Genomic DNA, 12,833 nt, shown 5'->3' on the forward strand with positions numbered 1-12,833 from the left:
GATTTCCGATAAGAGGAACATTCACAGTGTAGTGAAATAGTTTAAAATTGTTCATTTTCCGAAAATCCAGAAATTCTTTAATTCCTGTAAAATTCAGTAAAATCAAGTTAATATAATAAAGACATTTTTCAACCCAGTTTTTGACTAAATGCCACAAGGAAGACTCGATTTTCATTTATATTCAGCAAAAATAATAATATATAGTAATAAACATCAATATTTACATGAACTGAACACTGCATTCAGTGTTGAATGAATTATATATTTATCATTTATCTCACTTCATCAACCATACTGAATTATTTTTCATCACTCTGATGACTCCAGCAGTCTCTGATGAAGCTCTGCAGGTATTTTTGTCACATGACTGACTTACAGTAGTTGTTTTATCATGATCTGCTGATGGAGCTTCTGCAAGTCCATGAGAGTGAGATATTTCACACTCAGCAGAGCTCATGCTGGAGTCAGTGCAGCAGAAGAGGTGTCAGGACGACTGCTGGAGACATCACAGACTAACAGGGAACGCTCTCAGAACATTAGCTCACGTTGTGGCAAGGTTCTCTCAAAGTCGTGAACAAATATTCTTCCAGTAAATTTAATAGAATGTTCATTCAAAGTCATCTGGTTTTTAATAATGTTCTCAGACCTTTAGGACAAATCATTATTTATGTATTGTTCATGGATTGTTGTTGTTCTGCAGTGTTTTAGTTGTCTAACTTTTTAAATGTTACTGCTTGTTTCAGAACGTTCAGAGAACATTCAAAAGTAACGTTCCCATAATGTTTGAAGAATGATCAAATGGAATGTTCCCATCATGTTCACATATCCAAGAAAAAACATTATAAAACATATAAAAACTGGATATTTTGAACATTAAAAAAACATTCAGAAATAGTGTTTTAGTAACTTAATGGGAATGATAGAAAATTTGACAAATTATAGAAAATGACAATTATTAAAACATTAAACATTATATATAATTATTAATTATCACACATTTTTTGTCATTGCTTTAATTTTAACAGTAATCCTTGTTAAATTTTTATTTTTATTTGATTTGATGATTTTCAAAGATTAATTAAACTCTTATTGTTTCATGCCTTCATTTGAGTACCACAGTTTTTAAAATACATTTGTATTCAATTATAATTCCAGAAAAATTAAAACACAGAATTTCTAAAAAAAAAAAAAAAAAATAAACATTTCATAAGGCCATATTATTATGAAAAAATAATTTAAATAAATTAATAAATGGTTAAAGTTTTATGAATTCAATTGATTAGACATGTTTTTGAATGTTAAGATTAAATTAAATAATTAAAATGAAATCCAGAGGAAAAAAATAAAACAGAAATCAGGGAATTTGGGAAAAGTAACATGTAATTTGGGAAAAAATACAATGCATTTCATAGGGCCCTAAAAATATATTTTTGTTAAACTTTCAATAAATTGCTGTTAAACTGTATAAATTTAATCATTTAAATTAATTAGACATTATTTTTGATTACTAAAATTTTAATTTACCATTAAAATTAAGTGGATAAAATAGAATTTTGAAAAAAAAAAAGGTCATTTAAGGGCTCTAGGTTTATTCAAAATGATGTAGAAAGAAGAAAATGAAATTCTTTATCCAACAACAAAAGTATATTCAAGTGTTTTACGGGGATGATTTAGTTTTAACAGTGAAGAATATTACAATAAGTTTCTAATTGATTTTGATTTTGGGGTGAAATAAGAGCTGAAATTTTTGCAGGACAGAAGCGCTCAAATGAATCAGTAATGTTCCTGTCTCGCCACACAGGGTTCGTCTGAGGGTCACATGTGCTGCTGCTCTTCACACTAACCTGCAGGATCTTTTCTTTGTTGTGATTGTCACATTAAAGGCACTGGTGTCATGTGACAGACGACTGACCTCCAGTGTTCATTTAGAACGAATCCTCTGTACGACTCAGCGAGTTGACTCGGGAAGTGAACTAATCGATTCTGTTTCCTGTACTCACGACTCGGCGAACAGAATTTCGACACAGGAGACAGAATTGATCAGTTCACCTTGAGTCTCCTGGTCCAAGTCGTTCGTTCTTTCGTCACGTGACAGCCGCTTACAGGCTACGTACACGATATAGAAATGATTAGTTCATCTCCGAGTCCTTACTTCGGTCCGCTCCGGTTAGGAATGTAATGTAAAGGGGGGTCTAATGCTATTTCACACATACAGGAAAGCCGAGAGATTTTTCAACAATGTCAACTCAGACCATGAACAGAATGAATGAATAAAGCTCAGTTCTTTTTGCCGAATAAGATTCAAAGATGAAAAGAGAGAGAGATGCTAAATAAGAAATAACAGTCCGTGAACAGGAGTAAATGACACTGCTAAGACCAGGCAGCAGATGGCGAAATAAAGCGTGAGTTTAGAGGTGTACTGTACGCAGTTGCTGAAGAGAGGACGAGCGGGCCTTAATGAATATTTTACACGCCACATTATGAGTCCAGTATGCCTGCATCACATGTGCAGGATAGTGTGTGCTGGCAGATGATGACAACAACAGACGGTCAGAAGAACACCAATGTGTGCCGCCTGCTCTCTCTCTCTCTCTCTCTCTCTCTCACACACACACACACACACACACACAAATGTTAACTGAGTCCTGACAGGAAATTAAGCTGTAGCTCATAAATATTGATCATGGCTTGGAAACTTTCATGGAAGTAAAGTTGATGAATCACGCCCTCATAATAGTACATTTATTCACTGCATTCACATTAGTCATGTTACAATTATTATTCCTCACTTTACAGAAGTTATAATAACTTCACCGTCATTACACAATGAGTAACAGATCATTATATTAAGAAAAGTCATGTTTGATTAATGTAACGTCATTCATATTCATATCTGACTGTTCATTCTGATCTGTTAAACTGTAATTTCAGTTCAGATTGAATAGAGTTAAGTGTATGAAGTGTTAAGGGTATTCTGTAGTGATTCTTCATTGGGTTTGTCAGTGCCCATCTGACTGCAGACTTGAAGTGTTTCATCAGGGGCACAATGTACTGTAGTTCTTCACAGCACTATGATTAGACCTGGATTGTGCCTGTTTATTTCAGTGCTGGACTAGAAATGTCTTAGAAATCTGATCGTTTTTATCACACGCTACAGCAGCGCCATCTGCTGAGCTCACAACACACACACACACACACACACACACAGAGAGAGAGAGAGAAAGGGCACAGTCACACAACAGCTCCACATGTTCAGTGTTTAGTGACTGTAGCTTCACTGATAGTTAGCTGATCGACGAACCTGCTGTTGCGAGCAGCAGTCTACTTCAGCTGAGTGAATCAACTACTATTGAGATGTTAAAGTGATGGTTCACTCCAAAATTATCATTCTGTCATCATTTATTACTCTCATGTCAATCCAAACCTCTCTTTTTTTCTGTCGTACAGATTGGAAAGACGTGAATGTGAGTAAATAATGACAGAATGATCATTTTAGGGTGAACTATGGCTTTAACCTTACGGCTGCAGTCACATGACCATGTTTTAATTATGGAATGAAGAATGTGAAAAACATCAAACACTGATCCTGATCTAAACTCACTATTGTAATTATTTATATAGCTGGATTATCCATGTAAACTATATGATAATCCCTCCATCCATTTTCCAATCCGTTGCAGGGATAATCCAAGTCCATCCTATTATATTCATAATGAAACTGCAGATGTGAGAGTAAATGCTATAAAGGCATGAGTCACAGTTTGCCACTACACATTCTTTGTTACACAGCCCATTAGTTTCAGTTTCCCGTGCTAAATCAAACACACACCGTCATGTAAGATGGTTGTCACTCACTCGTTCACTGCCACTACAGCAATACAGATGTTCTTCTGCCAGAACAGATTGAAGAGAAACTGATCCTCATCCCGTGGGTATGAATCAATGTATATTTCAGTATATGCTAAACCAAGCACAATACACAATGATCCCGCTAGTCAAAGTGCTGATAAACCAACATTATTTGATTACCAGCTCGGATCTGTAATGAGAAGACCACGTCAGCATCAGCCCTCACTCTACTTCAGTGCATCAGCTACTGATGAATATCAGTCTTATTGAGATACGACAGGTGTTAATCTCTGCACATGTAACTGGTTCTACTCGACCCGCTCCGAGCGGGACTCGACCCGTGGCGCTCTAACGAGGGGGCTAAAGCCCGCAGCCTCTAGTGTCAGTAGCTCGTGAGATCAGGGGAGTGGGTTTTACGTGCACAGGTCTTGATAGCCTACAACAGTCACACTCACCCCCTAAACCTCACTCCCATCCGGGTCACAGCACCAAATGTAACCGGTTCTACTCGACCTGCTCCAAGTAGGACTTAAACCATGGCATCTGGCATGGGAGTCGGGCACTCTAACAAGGAGGCTAAAGACCGCACACAGCAAAATCTCCAGAGTTAAATCAACTCTGCTCAGAGTACTTATGGTCCCTCTCTAATTCACGAGTTCACACTTACAAATAATCAGATAGTCTATAGTATGCATATTTGGCTTGCTGTCCGAGGAGAGGGCTCCGAGCTCTGTATTTTGGCCCGAACCCAGAGTATTCCCCCCATATTCTGGTTAGGAAAGTAACCAGGCAGGTGTGAGGAGACGGGTGGTGGAGGGATGCTGTCAAATTGTCGAGGAATATGGGTGAGTGTCTATATATATATGCTTTCACTCATGCTGATTGGGTAGATATGTTGATTTACTGATTGCTAACAGCTGGCTGAAATGACGTGATGATAAGTCAGATTATTTGAACGTTGCTCCTCCTGAATTTTGTTAATAAAACATCATATAGTGTTAAAATAACATTAAAGAAGACTTAAAGTTAATGAGATAATTAAGCAATCAATTACGTGATGATTGCATTAGTGATGAACACCTGCTGTTAACAAGCAGAATCACTGAAGAAAAGAGAAACACAAGAACTACAAGTGACTTCAGACACAGCCTTATTAATTGCTTAATTATCTCATTAACTTTAACTCTGCTTCAGTGTTACTTTAACACCATTTAGAGAGGGACCATATGTACTCCGAGCAGAGCTGATTTAACTCTGGGGATTTTGTGCAGACTCTAGCATCAGTTGCTAGTTTACACACACAGCTATTACTGGCCTATGACAGTTACGCACACACAGATTCACATATACTGAAAAATTGCAATTACTTTGAGTGAAATGTGACCTAGACATGATAAAGTGAAATTCACCCAAATTCAAACTGAATTACAGGTAGAAATGTCTTTTCTGCCCCAAAACTATGAATAAAGGACCAGTGAAGTGCATGATTTCTGCTCCATCAGCAGCACCATAAAATAAAGACTGTTCCAAAATAGGCTTCCTAAACACTTCTTCTATTGGTTTATTGGAAATGACATACTGGAACAGCGTTGGGTGATTCTGTTCTGATCCTGGAGATCTGCCTACCTGTACCTGAGTTTAGATCCAACCCTGATCCAACACACCTGTCTGTCATTATCATCTTAATTTCTGTGTCAGCTTCATCAGGGTTGGAGCTGTACTTTGCAGGAAGGTAGATCTCCAGGAACAGGTCTGGTCACCCCTGTACTAGAAAGTATTGAAACACTTCCCATTTCAGTAAATGTGAACCAATCCTCAACCCCAGCAATCATGAACTTCACATGATCTCCAGCAGCATCAATGACACATGTGGACTCACGTTGGTGGAGTTGGTCCGGATCAGGCCATGGTTGTGGTTCTGTTGCTCTCTGAACTGAAGGCCCGCCAAGTGTCTTTCCAGAGCAGCCCAGTCCATGGCTGGAAGTTGGCTTTCCTCCACAAATTCTTCTCTGTATCGTCCCAGCCCAATCCCACCAGCTTCCCGTCCTGTGACGGCGCTTCCGTGGCTGGCTTTGCCTAAAGTCTTACCCTCACAGGGTGAGAGGGGGTGGTCGCAGGGCACAATGGAGTTGCCGTTCTGCTTTAGTTCCTGGGGCATGGAGGTGGCGGCGTGAGCTGCGAGAGGGGCGGCAGGTGCTTTGACGCTCTGGAGCTCCTCTGCCAGGCTGCGGCTGTTAACAGAGCCTTGGAACACTCCGGTCTGGCTGAAGTCCTGATGCTGGTTGTCTGCATAGTTCCCACCGTACTCCCTCTCCCAGTCCACCAGCACTCTCTTCTTGTACTGCTGGTAGTCCTCATCCTCCTCATAGTCCTCCAGTCCGGCCAGCTCCAGACTGGGAGAGGACTTGTACTCAGAACATGGCGTCACCTTGTTGGAGTTGGACTCAGAGCTGGAGCGACTGGAAGTATCGCTGCCCAGATCCATGCCATCCTCCCGGTAATCCTGAGAAAAAGACATAATAGCGCATTAAATTACAGGCATAAACATTCAACTTTGTGTCATTTTTTCTAAATTATAATAAAGAAAGATGAAGTGCATACATCTGTTACAGCCAAATTCCACACCAGTTACTGCTTTGAAGACCATATTCACTAGTCCACATGTGCCTATACAGCAGAATAATCTCACTGCACTTCAATCTTCATTATTTTCATCTTTAAAATGATTGGTCATTGAGACGGTACATCAGAGATATCATCAATTTTGGAAAGACGGTCCCAAATTCAACCCAGTATTCTGGTATGCATACACCATCCATCCACTAGGAGGCACCACTGAAAGCAAATGTACATTTTTATTAGTATACTCTGAAAAATAAAGGTTCCAAAAGGGAGGTTTCAAATATTTGCTTAGTTCTCACCAAACCTCGCTCTATTTTGCTGTGGATCATTAAACTGTTACGCTGCCACAGAAGTCTGTCCAAAATCAATTTTGTGAGTTGACTTCATGTGGAAACGCTGCCTAGAAAGTCACTGCCTAATAAGGTACGTTTTCGGACGCAGCTATGAAGTGGGTATTTCAGATAAAGGAGTGTCTGAAATAGCCCCCCATACCCTTAAATAGGGCCATTTGTAATGGTGTCCGAAACCATAGTGGACGCTATTGAGTCCATTCAATCCATTCATTCCATTCCATTCAGTCCATTCATTGGAAATCCCTGCCATAAAAGAACCTTTTCAGTTCCAGAAGAAAGAACTTTTCATTGAACAATTTTTAAAAGAACCATTTTAAAAGTGTGGTTGATTATGATTTGACTTTTTTAACTTTAGTTAGTGTGTAATGTTGCTGCATCTGCAAAGTTACGACACTCAAAGTTCAATGCAAAGAGAGATATTTACTTTTACAGAAATCAATTAAGGACTACAACAAACAGCTGGTATGGACTACAACAAGCTTCTTCCTGGATTAGTGACATCACTAACCCTAACATTTGCATAAACCCCGCCCCTGAGAACACACAACAAAGGGGGCGGGGCCATGTTGGGCTGCTTTAGAGAAGAGGAAGAGTTGTTGTAGTCGAGTGTTGTTGTCATGCCGTCATTTTACACCGGACTGCTTCACAAACGAGGGTCAATTCAACACAAAAGATGAACATGACGGCACATGCTAGTGGATGAGTTGAATCAAATCCACAGCAACTACATCAATTTATCCACTAACCATTCAGAAACGTCTAAAAGTTGTAACTTCTTCCTGAGTCTCTCCATCAGTGTCGACTCCGGTTTGAACAATGTAAGGATGAACACTTTCCTCATTTTGGCTGCGTGAGATTCTCCAGCTTTGTTGTTGTTGAGCTGTTAAAGCTCCGCCCTCTTCTGGAGCAGCAGCTCATTTGCATTTAAAGGGACACACACAAAAACGGCGTGTTTTTGCTCACACCCAAATAGAGGCAAATTTGACAAGCTATAATAAATGATCTGTGGGGGATTTTGAGCTGAAACTTCACACACACATTCTGGAGACACCAGAGACTTATATTACATCTTGTGAAAGGGGCATTATAGGTCCACTTTAGTCATCTGAAGAGCTTTTTTTCCATTATAAAGAACCTTTTGTGGAATGGAAAGGTTGCATGGATGTTAAAGGTTCTTCATGGAACCATCAATGCCAGTAAATAACTTTTATTTTTAGAGTGCAACTGCAGAACTGTAATCATTTGCAAACATGAAATTTGGTATGAACATGCAAAGAGGATTGTATGACAATTGGCCTCATGGTGGTGCTATAATCCAGAGTTTCCCAACCCTGTACCTCCTGGAGGCACACATCAGCACACATTTTGGATGTCTCCCTCATCTGACCCCTCTATTTCTGGTCTTGGAGTCTCTACTGACAAGCTGATGAGTTGATTTTGGTGTGTTTGATTAGGAAGAACTGGAAGATGTGTAGTGTTGGTGTGCCTCCAGGAACAGGGTTGAGAAAACACTGCTATAATCAATAAATTTATCTTTTACCTTCTGTCATAGCAATCTTAAGGGCGAGAATCCTTAGCCCTGTCCCAAATTAAGCACTTGAGGGGTTTTGCAGCAGCCACCGTGTATGTAATGCCCATGAATCTACCGGACCGCAGCGTGTCCCGATTGTCACTTTAGCTTTGAGGCCGTTATGTGTCCTGAATGAGCACTTCTGCAGGAACACAGCCGACAAACCTGACAATCTGCGACATTAAAACTGTGTGGAGTAGAGCGGCATTTGAATCTAGAGCCTGATTCAGCCTTATTGATTTTTCAGTGAAGTAACATTTTTCAAACTCAGATCAGACACACACCCTGGACAAAAAGGTATCAAAATTCATCAGATGGTTTGGTGTATAAGAGATTGTTTTAGGCATGACCCATAATAACCTCTATTATGTGTCTTCTAACTAGGACAGTCTTGGTCCTTGGTATTGATGCAGGAGTCTGATCTGGAGTCAATCCACTTGTCTTCACCGCAGAAACAGACGGATCTTGGCTGAAAATTACAACACCCTCGAAGCAGGAATGCGAGGGGCGTGATAACCTCAACTCTTCAGAGCAACAACAACTACTGAATCTGACAAGGCTGAAGTTAGTTAATTAACAAAGCCTTCCTGTAGCTCAAACTGTAGAGCACTGAACTAGCAACACCAAGGTCATGGGTTTGATTCCTAAGGAAAGCAAAAACTGATCAAATGTGTATCTTGAGGAGCTAAAAAGTGTCTGCCAAATGCATAAATGTAAGTTAACACAAATTTCCTAATGCAACCCATGTACAGTGTGCCTCATTGCACACCGTCTAAAACAACTTCATTTTTACTGTTTATCTCAAATAAACATGCTGTTATTTACAAATACAATGTGTGAATTGAATTCTAGAAATGTACTTGTTATATATTTAAATAACCTGAGACCATTGCATCAGAGCAGCTCATAACAGCATAACACGCTGAGTTAAATTCTTAAAATGTTTTATTAAATGGTAATGTAATATTATATTATTTACATACAAGGCCACAATGCCCTGTATTTGTTTGCGGGCAGGTTGTGTTCTTCTCAGTAAGGTGTGAGTTCAGCTCTCATGTGGTTCAGATCTCCAGGGCACATTTCATTAGAACAGGGGTATCTGAGGACACATGCCAAATCTGGAGCTAGGGGGCGCTATTACTATTATTTTATATTACAGTATATTATTGTGTGTAAAACAGCCATGTCAATAAATCAAATAAGCCAATTTCACTCTGAACTGGCAGAGAGAAACAGTCTTTAAGTTCAGTGAGGACTGTGATTGGCCCCTGAAAGCGAACACACAAAAACAGCACATGGGACTTCCTTCCTGAGCTGGAGCTCCTGGTACAGTGACACACACTTCCTCTCGGAGTGATCCTTCACCTGCACAGGATGTGACTTTCAACGCCTAACAATCAAGAATAAAACTCCTTCAGAACAGGCCTGGTGGAGCTGACGGACCAGCGCTGCACAGATGAGCATTATTACACATTTATGCTACAATGAATCAACTGAAAAATACAACACACTCACAGCTAGAGCGTTTCAGCGCAAAGACACTCAAGTTATGAATGGAAAGCAAGCCTGAGATACAGAATGTGCTCACAGATCATGTCCTAAATGTGTGAAGTACATGTGCATGAACAGAGAAATAACGTGATGATATGGGCTGATGCGGGGACGGCTGTTAATCTAAACACCATAAAAATATTTGTACATTTAAAACAAATGGGTGTAGAAAAGTCAGAAGGACATGTAAGAAAAACATGATCTGTCCTCAGATCCCCTGCTGCAGGAGAACCTCCAACATTTAGTGGCTCTTGTTACATCAGTGCTTTTACTGTGTGTTTTAATTTTTATTTTTCTTTGCGTGTATTATTTATGATGGTTTTAAACAAATTGTAGAAGAAAATAAGGGTTACACTTTATTTGAAGGTGTCCTTGTGATAGTATAATTATGCAAATAAGTACTGTTGTTATTATTAACTACATGTAATAACTATACTATAGGGTTAGAGTTTGATTTAGGGTTAGTTGTATGTAATTATGCATAATTAATTGTAATTACTACATATGTAACATGTACATATGACACTGTAAAATAAAGTGTTACCAAAATAAGCAATTGGAAACAATGAAAAAGGTTATAGTTAGTAAGATTTAACTCCCATGTAACTAGACCCAGTTAAATATTATATATATATATATATATATATATATATATATATATATATATATATATACACACTACACAATTATACGTATATCATAATACACAGTTATGAACACTTCAAGTCTCTGAATGAATCAGTGAATCAAACAATCAATGCGTTCAAATGTGAAACATCTTTGCTTTCAGAAACGGTTTTTCAGAGCTGCAGGTAAAGCTGTTCATAAATGTAGTGGCATATACTGTAAATATATAATGACACATGGCATATATATAAAATATATATATATATATATATATATACACACACACCTATATTGGCCATGACTGAACACTCGCAGCTTACATTCTTCATCTGTCAAAGCCTGCCCATTCTGAAGCTTTATGATCAACTAAAGGCTTTTAATGAAGTCTGTTTATAGAACAAATGCTCTTACATCGACACTTAAGACATGATGAGTCCTCGCGTGATTTGTCGAGATCAGAGCTTTAATCTCACGAGACACCGGCCTTTTAACACTAATGCCGCTGTCCGTCATGCAGATTTCCGTTCATTATGTTTTTTTTTCTTCTTTTTTTTCGTTTATTTATATATAAGTGATTGAAGACGAACATAAATGTGTTAGAAACAGCTGTGGTATTACACACGAGCGCGCGCGCGCGCACACACACACACACACACACACACACACACACACACACACACAGCGGTACAAAATTCACCCATTTTACTTGAGTCATTCAGTTCTCTAATGATGTCAGCGCATTCGTGTAATGCATTACACTCATATCTCACGCACACCCGGAGCGCGACGTGTTCGTGTGTTTTTTACAGTATAACATCAGTAATAACACACAGAGCTCCTCATTAAACCTCTTCGGCATTAAAGTAGCGCTCAGTCTGCAGTGTTTAAATGATCTCAGTCAGTCTGAAATGATGTCATGTTTCTAAAAGAGTCCTCACACCCTCCCATTAAACATCACAGCAGCAGCAGCACAAGACACATCTCACGGGAGCGAGCGCGCTCAAACTCCAGATACGATTCTTCTTCATATTTCAATGAAATCACCAAAGAGCCGAGGAGAATCCCTTAAGATCAGTGCCATAATCACAGAGAACTTACTGTCATCTTCTCTGCCGGCTCTTCAGTCTCAGGACATGTTTCTGTGGCAGGATGACGGAACACGGCTCGAGGTTTCGGCTCCAGACGCGCGAGAGCGGAGACCGTCCGCGGTGTAAGTCATGGCGGATCTCCACTGCTTCAAAACGCCCCGGCGGCTCTCCAGCGGCCAGACGAGATAACACAAACCCTCCCTCCGAGGAGCTGTCTCAACACCTACTGAGCTGCCTAGATAGACAGCAACTGTGACGCGCTCCGAATCAGCTGAGTGCGTGCGTGCGTGCGCGGGTGAGGGAGTGAGTGAGTGAGTGCGCGCGCTAGCGCTGCCTGTGATGGACAAAAATGTAGAAAAAAAATCAATGCAGGGACCTATGCTATATGTCACCCCTAAACACTGCACACTAATAAATTGCCCAAATAGGCTATGCTGCTCTTACTGTCCAACAATCTTGGATTGTGTCTTTATCGTGTCCATACTGTACTTGCCTCCTGCCTAACGTGTTGTTCCTATATTGACCAACACGTGGCATTAGCCCAATGCCCAAAAATGATCCCCTCCAGAGGAAGTCATGTGTCCTATATGGGTCATTAATCATTCATCATCCTTCATTCCACTATGTTTCCATCCACATATTTGTGGGAATTTTGACAGGAAACGACAAGCCATAAATTCTAAAAATGTGCATTAAAATGTATGCGCTCAACTGAGGTAGGTATATATCAGAAGACATAAGCACAAACTATGATGGAAACACATTTACTGAATATTAAAAAAACACTCATGTGACTTTGCCTCATCAGAGGTTGTGATTGGACAACTGGACTGACCAGTGGACCAATCACATCGCAGCATCTCAAATGTTGGTTTGGTGGTTCTGAAAGTCAAAGTCTGTCAGAATGATTTGGTTTAATCCCTCCAGAAGTGTCTCACATGATTGTGTTCCCAAACACCGTCATCCGAACGCAAGATCACGTGACAGCGTTTATTGTGTTTCATCTGCCGCTCTGAGACAAACTCATTAACTGCCATTACTGATATTTTTGCCAGTGCCAAGGTAAATTCACAATGTTGGATAGAAGTCCGTCTAATGAGAGGAGAAGAGACACAAGCAGAAGCACAGAGTTCATTATGACGGTCATCTGCTCACACATGCTGATCCAGATTT

At 39.8% G+C, this 12,833-nt stretch overlaps 1 protein-coding gene across 1 annotated transcript in view; it reads right to left on the bottom strand.

Annotated features, from left to right (window-relative positions):
* schip1 (schwannomin interacting protein 1) overlaps positions 1-11,999 on the bottom strand; it is a 43,115-nt gene extending 31,116 nt beyond the window's left edge. The window contains exons 1-2 of the mRNA XM_067364817.1: positions 11,671-11,999; positions 5,729-6,352 (exon numbers count right to left, since the gene is read on the bottom strand). Of these exons, the coding sequence (XP_067220918.1) occupies positions 5,729-6,352; positions 11,671-11,676 (630 nt within the window). The 5' untranslated portion in view covers positions 11,677-11,999. The remainder of the gene's footprint in view (positions 1-5,728; positions 6,353-11,670) is intronic.
* Positions 12,000-12,833: the final 834 nt, after the last annotated feature.

The sequence above is a fragment of the Chanodichthys erythropterus genome, chromosome 17, assembly GCF_024489055.1.
Source record: "Chanodichthys erythropterus isolate Z2021 chromosome 17, ASM2448905v1, whole genome shotgun sequence".
Classification (NCBI taxonomy): Eukaryota; Metazoa; Chordata; class Actinopteri; order Cypriniformes; family Xenocyprididae; genus Chanodichthys; species Chanodichthys erythropterus.